The 15215-nt window shown below is 47.8% G+C and overlaps 1 protein-coding gene across 2 annotated transcripts in view; it reads left to right on the top strand.

The window, feature by feature from the left end:
* The window catches only part of LOC306763475 (mitogen-activated protein kinase kinase kinase kinase 4), a 101631-nt gene that overhangs the window by 13926 nt on the left and 72490 nt on the right, over positions 1-15215 (top strand). For both annotated transcript variants that reach the window (XM_079250291.1, XM_079250290.1), the window contains exons 3-9: positions 1454-1510; positions 4135-4260; positions 4464-4574; positions 7419-7509; positions 7625-7755; positions 9229-9283; positions 9379-9457. In XM_079250291.1, the coding sequence (XP_079106417.1) occupies positions 1454-1510; positions 4135-4260; positions 4464-4574; positions 7419-7509; positions 7625-7755; positions 9229-9283; positions 9379-9457 (650 nt within the window). The remainder of the gene's footprint in view (positions 1-1453; positions 1511-4134; positions 4261-4463; positions 4575-7418; positions 7510-7624; positions 7756-9228; positions 9284-9378; positions 9458-15215) is intronic.

The raw sequence follows: 15215 nt of genomic DNA, 5'->3' as shown, positions 1-15215 counted from the left end.
AGATTCGCTTCTTTAAACAGACTCATAGTTGTTCAGTGTCACTGCTTTACAGGCTCCAACCTGGTGAAGCTTTTCCTGGTCCAGATTATCTTCCCCAACACATAATTCTGTCAAGTTTTTCCATCTCTTCTCTGTCAACTGTGTTTAAACTCACAAACACGGTTTCACCCAGAATGAAATGTTTGTCAAAAATGAACTGAAAGTTTGAGGTTGACGTGTTGGCAGGAAGCGATGTGCACACCTGTCACCACCTTTAATGTGGGTTTTCTTCATCTTTATAGATCACTGTTATGAAAGATATCCAGATAAAATCACTGAGACTAACGGACCTGATCATCATGCCTTGGTCCAGTTTCCAGTTTCATTCTAGGGAACTCTTGTTCAACGCAGAGTTCAGCAGCTGGGTCACCGTGGCAACCTGAGGTGCAGGAGTTGGTATTGCTTTGGAAATGGGTCAAGATGAAGCACTTTCTGAAGTCACTGGGAATTATTTAAAGCCATAGATTGTAATATTGCTGAGAGACATGTTCCTCTGGGTGAAGCGGTTCCTCGTCCTGATAGTAGTCTATACATTCTGTAATCATGAACAATAAGAAATATAGTTACACCCCTCAGTTTACTGTAAATCTGTAAAAACTCTGACCAATCCAAACGTTCCGACCCAAATGGAGTTGTTCATTTCTTATATCTCGTAAGCTTCTTCTCCCGGCTCCCCTCCTCCCCCTCCAGCAGCGCATACCTGATAGCCACACCCTGCATATAAACAGCGTGTTAGGATGAAAATACAAAGTAGTGAAGAAGAAACTCGGAAGGCAAACATGGCTGAGAAAATGCAGGAAGGATTTCCCGACCCGGCTCGGTTTATTTGCCTCCTCCTGCTAAACAGCCGAGAAAGAGAAAATCATTGGTGGAAAAAGCTGCGAATAAAAAAGCCTCGGATCACGCAAGGAGCAGAACCAGAGGGGGAGGAGCCAATGCAGGGGGAGGGACCAAGTTAAGGGGAGGGGCCAAGACAAAGCGAGGAGCCTAGGCAGGGGAAAGGGGCAATACAAGGGGGAGGAGCCAGGCCAGGTATTAGTGTTTTCTTTCCTTTCTACCATGTCGGTGTCAGTTTCTCTACAGCAGAATATGATCTGATGGTCTGCTGTTTGAGACGTCAGTCTCGTCATACTGTAACTACTGTATGATTCCATTTTTCACCGCGCCGGTCTCATTTGCTGACTTGTTCCCTCCTCCGTAGTTCCTTTACCGCTCATCTTGTGTCATGTTTTCTTCTTTCTGTTTCTCTCCAGAGAAAATCAAACTCAGGGCAAACGCTGTAATATCTGGATATTCCTTCATGGTTGAGTTTGTCTCTGAGAACCGACACTGTTTCAGTCCGGCCGACTTCATTTTCTCTGTTTTTGTAGCTTTTTTGTTTGGTTTTCACTCCTTCTCCGTTTTTTATCACCAGGGTCGTCATGTCAAGACCGGTCAGCTGGCAGCCATCAAAGTCATGGAGGTCACTGAGGTAAAAGAACTTCACGTTCATGTCCCTCATCTGTGCAGATTCTTCAACTGTATCTCCTTATTTCTTTAGTTCTCACCTTCTTCAGCAGCTTCTATGTTAATGTGGGATGTTTTATTCACAGTGTAAGTTTTTTTCATCACAGCCCTGAAACAAAAACTGTAGATTTTTCATTAAACCCAAGATTTTCCTGTTTCTTCTCTTTGACCTTCTGACGTCCATCTGGGACTTACTGGTCTGCACCCAGTTTAAAGGAAATAGACCGATCCAGACTTGTTATGGGGGTAAAACCTTTATTGGTGCTTTTAAATGGGGAAATTTCAACAGAAGTTTGGAAATAAAACACCTCAAAGAACCAAAAGAAGAATCCCGGCTGCTTTTGTTTGGGTTTTTCTTCAGATGAAAATCCTGATAAAAACGTTGCTTTCGGAGATGATCCTCCATCCAGAAGCCGCGATTAGTCACCGAACGCTCGATGGCAATGGGAGAAATATTATTTTTTTGGTCATCCCAATTACAATCTTATTACTTGAACATATATATGGTTTCCACCAGCATCATTGTTAGCGTTAGCATTAGCATTGATAGAGTATCGTCCTGATCAAACACATTTATCATAAGTCTGGTTGGAAGATTTTTCTCTTTTTTTTTCTCTGTTTTATTGCGGCTGCTCTTTCTCATTTGATCACATTTTACCTCCATACAATTTGCTTTTGGAACATTTCCAACAACAAGCTGCATTTTTGGGTTTTCTGACACCGATTTCAGGTCATTGATCAGATTGAACTTTACTCTTCGTTTGACAGCCTCACTTAATTCCTCTTTAAAAACTCACAAACAACAAGAACCACACAAGACTATGTGGTTAATATACAATTATCCAGAGGTGATCAAATTACAAGACGACTACTCTTCTCTTTGTCTCACAGAGGTAGTTTTTTTTTTATTACATTTCTTTGATATTAAACTTGTTTACCTGGATGATTTCAGTTGAATGAAATATTAATATCTCATATTGGTTTAAATCAATATGAGGGAGAAAAAAGTGCCTGACACTGTGTTTCTACTGGCAGGACTGGGATTGGGTTTGCAGACCGGAGCAGGGTTAGAGGCTACATTGGGATTAAATGCAGGTTTTGAGTATATGTAGAAATATCCAACCGTTGTTGATAAATAAGTTAATGTGTCTTTGACATATTTGTTCTTCACCTGAAGACAAAGTCTGTTTTGTTTTGTTTTTAATAGGGCTGCAACTAACGATTATTTTAATAGTCGACTAATCTGTAAATCCTTTTTCTGATTAGTCCCGATTATTTCTGTCCCGCCCACCATCTGTGCTTCCAGTTGACGCAGCTCTTTTTACTGGTTCCAGTATGTTTTACCCCACTCTCTTCATCTGCATCATATGTATGTCCCCCTGATTCCCAGTCAGTCACAACATAATGTCCTTTAGTCAGTTAAAAGAACGACTCCTAAACCAGTTTAATCTTAAATTCAAGCTTAACAGCTTACTACTAATTTATTCTTAAAACATTCAGACTTAGCTATAGTATCATATCCAAGCTGGACAGAATTTACCTCTAAAGAAAAACAAAACAAATAAAATATTTTAACATCTTAATTTTTGTAGAATTGCATTGAAATGATTATTTACATCTTGAAAAAGCCTGTTTTGTAGGTAAACAAGGGTCAGAATCCTTTAAAACATACCGAATCCAAACGGTGATCCGGATCACCACCAACATTAAATCACTTCTTTCTTTTCACATTTCCAACAACTCCTGAACATTTCATGGAAATCTATCCATAACTTTTTGAGTTATCTTGAACACAAACAGATAAACGGTGGTAAAAACAGAAGCTCTTTGGCAGAGGTAACATCATCACATCGCTACTCGCTAATGCTAACTTTAGCTAATGCCAACTTTCCCATCCGGAACGCTGGAAACCATGACTCCGGGGTGTTTTCCTTCCAGATGCTCATCATGACCGTTGTTCTGCCGTGGTACGCCGACTCTGCGTGGCAGACGACACATTTCACCTGTTTGACACTTTGTTTAGCGTGAAATATCCCCAAACCTTGGAAATAGACTGCGCCGCCGTCAGTTTCTTCTTCGTTGGTTAAACAAAGACGCTGCAGGACAATACTGCCCCCAGCACTTCCTGTGGTGCTTTGCGTCGTTTGCTCAGTGTTTAGAGTTCTTCTACTGTCTGAAAAGCCGCGGTTGGTAAGCGGTGTTAAGTTGCCTGGAGCAGCGTTTTTATCAGCAAAGTTACGGGGTTTATAACGCAACGTGTTGACAATGACATTTAACGTCGATGAATTTTCATGGTCGACCTCAGCAAGTCGTTGCAGCCTTATTTTTAAAATAAAGACACCATAAAGTTTAGAATTTTTACGTAAACTTTGGGAAGTTCTATCAGGCTGCGATAACCCATCCCAAACGTTGACCTTTGTCGCTTTGCAGAGCTTCGTTGAAAGTTGGGATGTTTGTTTACTGACAGCTCTGGATGTCAGCGAACTTTACTCGAAGTTAGAACGGCTGTATTTGTCGTTGTAGACGACCCATCCGGAACCTGCTGAGATTTGATTAACTGCATTGAAAGAACTGTTCTGTTTGTTTCAGGAAGAGGAAGAGGAGATAAAGCTGGAGATCAACATGTTGAAGAGTTATTCCCACCACAGAAACATTGCTACTTATTACGGCGCCTTCGTTAAGAAAGGCCCTGCGGGACAGGACCACCACCTCTGGGTTTGTACTCTGCTTCTTCGTCTTCTCATTTAGTGATTTATTTATTTTTCTAAAACGAAAAGCAAATTATTTCTCTTATTTTTTAATTTCATAACAGCCCCTATCTGTTTTTATTTACTTCTACTGTTTACTGTGTTTCCTTTAAATACTTTTAACACCTGTGTGTGTAAGAAAAGTCTGGTGTGTGTCGTTTGCTGGTGTAGTTAGTGATGGAGTACTGCGGAGCTGGCTCTGTGACAGACTTGGTGAAGAAGTCTAAAGGAAACTGCCTGAAGGAAGACTGGATTGCCTACATCTGCAGAGAGGTGCTCAGGGTGAGGTCAACGTAGGAAAACACACATGTATAAACACAACACACATGCCACAGAGCTGCTGACTGGCCTTAAACTCCACCACAGAATGGAAATCACAATCGAGTGCAATCATTTCATATTCTAATTTATTTAAAATCTTTTTTATTGAAAAATATGAGTTTATCTTGAATTTGATGTCTCCGGCATCACTTGTTTTAAAGTAACACGGTGTGAGAATTCCTCCTGTCTAACGCTGAAATCAGCTGCTTTCAAACCATTAATGCCTTCCAGTGCCTCCCTGTTCCAGCACCCGTTGCAACAGCGGTAGAATTTAGGGGTGGGAAAATTGAATCAAAAAATCGAAAATCTGGATTTTTTCTGCTTCACAATTTTAAAATCGATTTTTGTTCAAACATTTGTCATTTGTATTGTTTTTATTGATCTTTTTACTTGTCTTCTTGGACATTATAGCAGCAGAATGATGATCTGGCTACTGGGTTGTTTTTTCCTAATTGAAATCAAGAAAAATGACGAGAAAAAATATAAATTTTATACATTTATTTTGTTTTTAATCTACAAAAAGCAGCAATATTGAAGAATTGTGAAATTCGCAATTTAAATCGAATCTCCACCCCAAAAAAATCGGAATCGTATCGAATTGGGACAAAAGCATATTGTTACAGCCCTAGTAGCCTTCATGGGTCAAAAAGCCTCGACTTCAGCAAGTTGTCTCCACGCCATGGGTTTTTCTGCTCAGACGCTGAACCAGGTGTGTTTAGTGCATGAGAAGAGCCAGTTCATGGCATGGAGAGGACTTATGGAAGACATAATCCCAGGTTTCATATAACAGCTCTGGGTGTTTACGTGGCGTCCCTGGTCCTGGTCTGGATCGAGATTGCAGCTATTTCCTTGTAGACCACATGAAGTGGTCATGTGACCGAGTTCTGGTAACCACCATAGACTGTATATAAAAGATGGACGGAGCCTCCGTGACGTCACCCGTAGGTTTCTGAAGAGCTGAATTGAAGCTCGGTGGGCGGTTCCTACCATCACCATCTTGGCAGGGGCATGCGTGTCGTCTCACCTGGAAAATACAAATATGGGCAAAGAGGTGGAGCTGAGAGGGGGGCTGTGAGCGTCATGGTGGATGATTGACATCGAGCGAACTCCGAGCTTTCTGTAGCTAAGAGCTAACTGAGCTAACCCGGAGATAACAGGAGCTAACCAGCTAACGGAGGTAAGCGGGCTAAAGCTAAGTCACGTTGTTAACCAGCTAAAAACCGCGGTTGTTCTACGTTCTTCTTACTTGAAGCGGGAGATCAGGTACCTGTCAATCAAAAGGACACCCCCCTAAATATGCCGAATTTCGAGATTAAATTACTTTTAAACGGGCGAGTTAGAAAAAATTCACTCCCCCCACAGTTGTCATGAAGGTAAACCTGACCTATTAAACCTAAAATGGGTTTTTGAACCAGATGGTAAACATGTTTATTCCTGCTGTAAACATGTTTATTCCTGCTGTAAACATGTTTATTCCTGCTGTAAACATGTTTATTTCTGCTGTAAACATGTTTATTTCTGCTGTAAACATGTTTATTCCTGCTATGAAGTTGGTCTTTTTAACATGGGAGTCTATGGGGATTTGCTCTGTTTTGCAGCCCCTAGTGGATGAAGAGGGAACTGCAGGTTTATGCACTTCTGCATAGGCTTCACTTTGAACCGCCAAAGGCTCCGTCCATCTTTCTCTTACAGTCTGTGGTAACCACACTCACATGGAGTCAACATCGCGACTCAAGGCCAAATGTTGGCCAAACAAGCTGCACATGGAGGCCACCTTTAGGCCAAACATGGGTTGCTATCTGGGTCAGGGTCCCGCAGGAAGAGCTGAGTGGTGTCGCTTGGGACACAGGCATGTGGATCTCCTGTTGCTTGGCGACCTGACCTTAGATAAGCAGAAGACAACGCCTGGATGGATACTTGCTCTGGAGTGTGTAGGCTGCAGGGACTGATAGAATCCCAGGCCGTCTCTGTTAGCAAACACAAAACAAGAAGCTGAGGGGTCAGCAGTCTCCCGCCGTCCCATTGGATGTGAAACACGATGCTGGTGAAGTGAATCTGTGCACAAACGTCATAGAAAATGATCCGAAAGGACACTGATACGACTGCATGTTCATGTTTTCCCACTGAGACTTAACCGGCCAGTTTAAGCCACATGTCTGTAAGATGTTATGATTATCATTACGAGGGATCACAAGGTCCTGAGAAGGAAGTTAGCACTGTGTCAGTCTGCGTACAGCTCAGAAACGTCCCAGACGGGTGGGGTTATTATCAAGGACGAATATGGAGCGGACCAGGGTTTCATTTTATTCTTTTCTTTGAGAAAAAGGAAAAGCTGTGGAATGTCGGCGGCGCTTTCTGTGCTGCTGTCGTCTCCCCTTTGTTTCCACATCACAACACACACTCACAGACACCACGGTGAAGTCATGGCCTAAAGAAAGACTCACTTCCTCTGTTTATTTAACCTCCTTTGAAGAAGCGAGAGTGCAAACACACACACACACACACACACTGAAACTGCAACCGACTGGTGGCTACCAGGCCGTTCTGCCACTCCAAGCAGGAAGGTCGTCTCGTGCAGCTCAGGATGTGGGACTGCATCCGGGTTGAATGCAGTCTGCTGGTTTTGCTGAACTCGGCTGGAATCGATGGGAAACCCCGAGACGTGGCGAGAGGCAAACAAAGCTGGATGGATTGATTACATATCAAACATTCCCTGTGATCAGACACGTGATGCATCTTTCTGGGACTTGACACTGGTTGTAATGGTCTTCATGTAACTGTGTGTGTTTCATGTTTGTCTTCCAGGGTCTTTCCCATCTTCACTCCCATCATGTGATCCACCGGGACATAAAGGGACAAAACGTTCTGCTCACAGAAAACGCTGAAGTCAAACTGGGTAGGACCCTTGCAGCAGCGCCCCCCCCCCCCCCCCCCCCCCCCCCCCCCATCACCCTTCACCGAGAGGTTGTTGTTTTCACACATGAAATTTATCTGCTGATTTTTCCTTCCAGTGGATTTTGGCGTGTCGGCTCAGCTGGATAAGACGATTGGTCGGAGGAACACTTTCATCGGAACTCCCTACTGGATGGCTCCGGAAGTCATCGCATGTGACGAGAACCCTGAAGCTACGTATGACTACAGGGTACGTCAGCACACAGTGACGGCCTTTGTGACCAGAGATTCCTTCATGTTTCACAGGCTGTTTCTGCTGCATGAACCCAGTAGAAGTTGACTGTTATCAGATAATATACAGACTGACAGTTTCTGTTCTTTTCTGACAGAAGAAGTCTAAAATATTCATCTAAAGTTTTCCTAAACTTTCACTCGGGTTAATTAGATGCAAATGTTTGAGGCCAGACCGAGCAGCAACCTCCGGCGGTTAAAAGTGAAGCCAAACATGTAGTTCCCCCTTCATCCACTAGGGGCTCCATAGCAGAACAAATCCCCATAGACTCCCATGTTAAAAAGACCAACTTCACAGCAGAAATAAACATGTTTACAGCAGAAATAAACATGTTTACAGCAGAAATAAACATGTTTACAGCACAAATAAACATGTTTACAGCACAAATAAACACGTTTACAGCCTGGTACAAAAGCATTTTAGGTTTAATAGGTCAGGTTTACCTTCATGACAACTGTGGGGGGAGTGAATTTATTTCTAACTCGCCCAAGTCAGAACAACGTAGAACAACCGCGGTTTTTAGTTGGTTAACAACGTGACTTAGCTTTAGCCCGCTTACCTCCGTTAGCTGTTTAGCTACTGTTATCTCCTGTTATCTCCGGGTTAGCTCAGTTAGCTCTTAGCTACAGAATGCTCAGAGTTCGCTCAATGTCAATCATCCACCATGACGCTCACAGCCCCCCTCTCAGCTCCACCTCTTTGCCCATATTTGTATTTTCCGGGCGAGATGACACGCATGCCCCTGGCAAGATGGTGATGGTAGGAACCGCCCACCGAGCTTCAATTCAGCTCTTCAGAAACCTACGGGTGACGTCACGGAGCCATTGACCAGCCTTCGTTTCCTCACGTTTAGCTCCAGTCAGCCAGACTTTCAGTGTTTAAAAGTTGTTTCAGCTGTAGTTCTCCAGTTTCAGCATTTTCTTTGGAAACCGACGGCGTTTTCCCCGTTTTTAGTCCAGCCGTTGTCCCCTCCATGTTTCACAGGAAAGTGTTTCTGTTTTTGCGTTATTTAACAGCGACCTTCAGATTCAAACATAAAAATGGCACCAAAGTGGCATCAGTGTTGTGTCAACACGCCACAGAAAGTATTTCTACTGCATCTTTTATCACGTTGTTCCCAGCAGCTTGTTGCAAAGACACAACATTCACTGATATTTCTGCATCTGTGAAGGATCCCAACACAACCCAGCCCGACAGATACAAGCTGTCAGCTGACGTAAACTGTGTTTAAAACCTGAAAACTGGACATGAACAGGACCAAAGAAGATTAAATCAGCAGTTTTCTACCGGTTGAAGTTGATATTTCAGGGATATTTCAGGGAATCGACTCATTTGACTTGAACTTTCCTTTTGACCTTTGTAGATATTTCCTTTCATTCTGTTTCTGATTCACTAACCACGCTGACTTTCCCCTGGTTTCTATGATTACAGAGCGACCTCTGGTCTTTAGGCATCACCGCTTTAGAGATGGCCGAAGGAGCCCCTCGTAAGTTAGAAGCACATGAAGTGGATGTATGTTTGAGTTTCCCTCCAGAGATTCGTGTTACCATGTCACCATCTGTTTCCTTCTGTCGCCCTCAGCTCTGTGCGACATGCATCCAATGAGAGCCCTGTTTCTGATTCCTCGAAACCCTCCTCCCAAACTGAAGTCAAAGAAGTGGTAAGGCTGAACAAGCACTCACACTCTCACACACACGGCAGGATGTAGATGTTCAGGTTGTCGCGTGAAAGCAGGGTTTCTTAGTGGTGTTTAGACTTAGACTTAGACTTAGACAGACTTTATTTATCCACAAGGGAAATTCTGTTGTCACAGTAGCTCAGAACAGCAATAGAGGAAGAAATAGAACAGCAATAGTAGGTAAGAAAAAAAAAAAAAAAAAGTAAATAATAATAATAAAATAGAATAGGTACTATCCATAAAGCAATCTGGAATATGTACACTTTTACAAAGATAAAAGATAAATAAAACTATCTAAAGTAAAATTGGCAATATAGAATATGGAAATTTAGAAATTTACAATATACACAACATGTGACTAAATGCAGTGCCAGTTTACACAGGGGCTTTGAAATGAATGTTAGTTATCTGTCACAAAGTGGGGAGTTATTGTACATCTGTATAGAGAATGGTAAGAATGTGTTCTTGTAGCGCTCACTGTGACAGCGCAGCTGTAAAAGTCTATTGGAGAAGGAGCTCCTTTGCCCCTCTACAGTCCGGTGGAGTGGATGAGCAGGATTGTCCATAATAGAGAGCAGTTTGTCCAGAGTCCCCCTGTCCCTCACTGTCACAAATGTCTCCAGTTGACAGCCAACCACCTGTCCAGCTTTGCGGATCAGTTTGTCAATCCGAGAGATGTCCCTTTTGGATGTACTGCTGCCCCAGCAGGCCACAGCGAAGTACAGGGCGCTGGAGACCACAGACTGGTAAAAGATCTCCAGCAGTTTACTGCACACATTGAAAGACCTGAGCTTCCTCAGGAAGTACAGTCTGCTCATGCCCTTCTTGTAAACAGCATTACAGTTGTCCCTCCAGTCTAGTCTGCTGTTCACATGGACTCCGAGATATTTGTAGCAGTCCACTATCTCCACCTCTGAGCCCTGGATGGTGATGGGCTCCACTGGTGTCCTCTTTCTCCTGAAGTCGATGACCAGCTCCTTTGTCTTGTCCACATTCAGGAGCAGATGGTTAGCCTGGGACCACTTCACAAAGTCTGCAATCAGTGTCCTGTACTCCATCTCCTGTCCATCCCCGATACACCCCACCACCGCAGAGTCATCAGAGAACTTCTGCAGGTGGCAGGACCCGGAGCTGTACCGGAAATCAGAGGTGTACAGAGTGAACAGGAAAGGAGACAGGACAGTGCCCTGTGGAGCTCCTACATTACTGACCACAGTATCAAACAGGGTGTTCCCCAGCCGCACATACTGAGGCCTGCCAGACAGGTAGTCAGCAATCCAGGAGACAGTGGAGGAGCTGACACCCATCCCGAGCAGCTTGTCACTCATCAAAACAGGCTGAATAGTGTTAAAGGCACTCGAGAAATCAAAAAACATGATTCTCACCGAGCCTTTAACACTATCCAGGTGTGAGTGAGCACGCTGCAGAAGATAGATGACAGCATCATCCACACTAAGTTGAGCCTGATATGCAAACTGTAAAGGGTCCAGGGCAGATGACACGAGGGGTCTCAGCTGGGCCAGGACGAGTCTCTCAAACACCTTCATCACGTGAGATGTCAGTGCAACCGGTCTGAAGTCATTGAGGCCAGATGGGACGGGCCTCTTTGGTACCGGTACTATACAGGAGGTCTTCCATAGCACCAGTATCTTCTCCAGCTTCAGACTCAGGTTGAAGATGAGGTGCAGGACTCCAGTCAGCTGAGCAGCACAAGTCTTCAGGACCCATGGGTTGACTTTGTCCGGTCCAGGAGACTTGTTCTGACGAACCTTTTCCAGCTGCTTCCTCACCTGGCCGGCTGTCAATGTCAGAGGGGACGTTTCCTCTGTGGGGGTGGGGGCAGGTAGGGGGGTAGAGGTGTTGAGCTGGGACAAGGGGGCTGAAGGTGTGGGTTGTTGATTGTCCGTCTGAGCGCTCTGTGGGGAGGTGTGTGTAGACGGTCCAGGAAGTGTGAGTACAGGAGGGGAGGAGGAGGGGGGGGGGTAACAAGACGTGAGAGGCTAAATGTTGAAATGCAGATTGAGTCGTTTGTTGTACTTGTCGCTCAGACAGCAAGACATTTTGCTGCTGGTGACGGGCATGTCTGGACACGCTGATGTCGCTCGCCTGGACACGTCGAAGTCGCTCATCTGGACACGCTGAAGGCGCTCGCCTGGACACGTCGAAGTCGCTCATCTGGACACGCTGAAGGCGCTCGCCTGGACACGTCGAAGTTGCTCGTCTGGACACGTAGAAGTCGCTCGTCTGGACACGTCGAAGTCGCTCATCTGGACACGCTGAAGGCGCTCGTCTGGACATGCTGAAGGCGCTCGCCTGGACACGTCGAAGTCGCTCGTCTGGACACGTCGAAGTCGCTCGCCTGGACACGTCGAAGTCGCTCGTCTGGACACGCTGAAGGCGCTCGTCTGGACACGTCGAAGTCGCTCGCCTGGACACGTCGAAGTCGCTCGTCTGGACACGTTGAAGTCGCTCGTCTGGACACGCTGAAGGCGCTCGCCTGGACACGTCGAAGTCGCTCGTCTGGACACGCTGAAGTCGCTCGTCTGGACACGCTGAAGTCGCTCGTCTGGACACATCGAAGTCGCTCGTCTGGACACGTCGAAGTCGCTCGTCTGGACACGTAGAAGTCGCTCGTCTGGACACGCTGAAGTCGCTCGTCTGGACACATCGAAGTCGCTCGTCTGGACACGTCGAAGTCGCTCGTCTGGACACGCTGAAGTCGCTCGTCTGGACACGTAGAAGTCGCTCGTCTGGACACGTAGAAGTCGCTCGTCTGGACACGTAGAAGTCGCTCGTCTGGACACGTCGAAGTCCCTCGTCTGGACGCGCTGAAGTCGCTCGTCTGGACACGTCGAAGTCACTCGTCTGGACACGTCGAAGTCACTCGTCTGGACACGTTGAAGTCGCTCGTCTGGACACGCCGAAGGCGCTCGTCTGGATACGGCGAAGTCGCTCGTCTGGACACGTCGAAGTCGCTCGTCTGGACACGTAGAAGTCGCTCGTCTGGACACGCCGAAGGCGCTCGTCTGGACACGTAGAAGTCGCTCGTCTGGACACGTAGAAGTCGCTCGTCTGGACACGTAGAAGTCGCTCGTCTGGACACGTTGAAGTCGCTCGTCTGGACACGTTGAAGTCGCTCGTCTGGACACGCCGAAGGCGCTCGTCTGGATACGGCGAAGTCGCTCGTCTGGACACGTAGAAGTCGCTCGTCTGGATACGTCGAAGTCGCTCGTCTGGACACGTAGAAGTCGCTCGTCTGGACACGCCGAAGGCGCTCGTCTGGACACGTAGAAGTCGCTCGTCTGGACACGTTGAAGTCGCTCGTCTGGACACGCTGAAGTCGCTCGTCTGGACACGCTGAAGTCGCTCGTCTGGACACGCTGAAGTCGCTCGTCTGGACACGCTGAAGTCGCTCGTCTGGACACGTTGAAGTCGCTCGTCTGGACACGTAGAAGTCGCTCGTCTGGACACGTAGAAGTCGCTCGTCTGGACACGTTGAAGTCGCTCGTCTGGACACGTAGAAGTCGCTCGTCTGGACACGTCGAAGTCGCTCGTCTGGACACGCTGAAGTCGCTCGTCTGGACACGCTGAAGTCGCTCGTCTGGACACGCTGAAGTCGCTCGTCTGGACACGTTGAAGTCGCTCGTCTGGACACGTAGAAGTCGCTCGTCTGGACACGTCGAAGTCGCTCGTCTGGACACGCCGAAGACGCTCGTCTGGACACGCCGAACTCGCTCGTCTGGACACGCCGAAGTCGCTCGTCTGGACACGCTGAAGTCGCTCGTCTGGACACGCCGAAGACGCTCGTCTGGACACGCTGAAGTCGCTCGTCTGGACACGCCGAAGGCGCTCGTCTGGACACGTAGAAGTCGCTCGTCTGGACACGTTGAAGTCGCTCGTCTGGACACGTAGAAGTCGCTCGTCTGGACACGTAGAAGTCGCTCGTCTGGACACGTAGAAGTCGCTCGTCTGGACACGCTGAAGTCGCTCGTCTGGACACGTAGAAGTCGCTCGTCTGGACACGTCGAAGTCGCTCGTCTGGACACGTAGAAGTCGCTCGTCTGGACACGTAGAAGTCGCTCGTCTGGACACGCTGAAGTCGCTCGTCTGGACACGCTGAAGTCGCTCGTCTGGACACGTCGAAGTCGCTCGTCTGGACACGTCGAAGTCGCTCGTCTGGACACGTAGAAGTCGCTCGTCTGGACACGTAGAAGTCGCTCGTCTGGACACGCTGAAGTCGCTCGTCTGGACACGTAGAAGTCGCTCGTCTGGACACGTCGAAGTCGCTCGTCTGGACACGTAGAAGTCGCTCGTCTGGACACGTAGAAGTCGCTCGTCTGGACACGCTGAAGTCGCTCGTCTGGACACGCTGAAGTCGCTCGTCTGGACACGTCGAAGTCGCTCGTCTGGACACGTCGAAGTCGCTCGTCTGGACACGTAGAAGTCGCTCGTCTGGACACGTAGAAGTCGCTCGTCTGGACACGTAGAAGTCGCTCGTCTGGATACGTCGAAGTCGCTCGTCTGGATACGTCGAAGTCGCTCGTCTGGATACGCTGAAGGCGCTCGTCTGGATACATCGAAGTCGCTCGTCTGGATACGTCGAAGTCGCTCGTCTGGATACGCTGAAGTCGCTCGTCTGGACACGCCGAAGACGCTCGTCTGGACACGCCGAACTCGCTCGTCTGGACACGCCGAAGGCGCTCGTCTGGACACGTAGAAGTCGCTCGTCTGGACACGTAGAAGTCGCTCGTCTGGACACGTAGAAGTCGCTCGTCTGGACACGCTGAAGTCGCTCGTCTGGACACGTAGAAGTTGCTCGTCTGGACACGTCGAAGTCGCTCGTCTGGACACGTCGAAGTCGCTCGTCTGGACACGTAGAAGTCGCTCGTCTGGACACGTAGAAGTCGCTCGTCTGGACACGCTGAAGTCGCTCGTCTGGACACGCTGAAGTCGCTCGTCTGGACACGCTGAAGTCGCTCGTCTGGACACGCTGAAGTCGCTCGTCTGGACACGTAGAAGTCGCTCGTCTGGACACGTAGAAGTCGCTCGTCTGGACACGTAGAAGTCGCTCGTCTGGATACGTCGAAGTCGCTCGTCTGGATACGTCGAAGTCGCTCGTCTGGATACGCTGAAGGCGCTCGTCTGGATACATCGAAGTCGCTCGTCTGGATACGTCGAAGTCGCTCGTCTGGATACGCTGAAGTCGCTCGTCTGGACACGCCGAAGACGCTCGTCTGGACACGCCGAACTCGCTCGTCTGGACACGCAGAAGTCGCTCGTCTGGACACGCTGAAGTCGCTCGTCTGGACACGCCGAAGACGCTCGTCTGGACACGCCGAAGTCGCTCGTCTGGACACGCCGAAGGCGCTCGTCTGGACACGTAGAAGTCGCTCGTCTGGACACGTTGAAGTCGCTCGTCTGGACACGTAGAAGTCGCTCGTCTGGACACGTAGAAGTCGCTCGTCTGGACACGTAGAAGTCGCTCGTCTGGACACGCTGAAGTCGCTCGTCTGGACACGTAGAAGTCGCTCGTCTGGACACGTCGAAGTCGCTCGTCTGGACACGTCGAAGTCGCTCGTCTGGACACGTAGAAGTCGCTCGTCTGGACACGTAGAAGTCGCTCGTCTGGACACGCTGAAGTCGCTCGTCTGGACACGCTGAAGTCGCTCGTCTGGACACGTAGAAGTCGCTCGTCTGGACACGTCGAAGTCGCTCGTCTGGACACGTTGAAGTCGCTCGT

The sequence above is a fragment of the Telmatherina bonti genome (genome assembly GCF_933228915.1).
Source record: "Telmatherina bonti genome assembly, chromosome: 12".
In the NCBI taxonomy this organism is placed as follows: domain Eukaryota; kingdom Metazoa; phylum Chordata; class Actinopteri; order Atheriniformes; family Telmatherinidae; genus Telmatherina; species Telmatherina bonti.
This window is presented reverse-complemented; position numbering and strand designations above follow the sequence as displayed.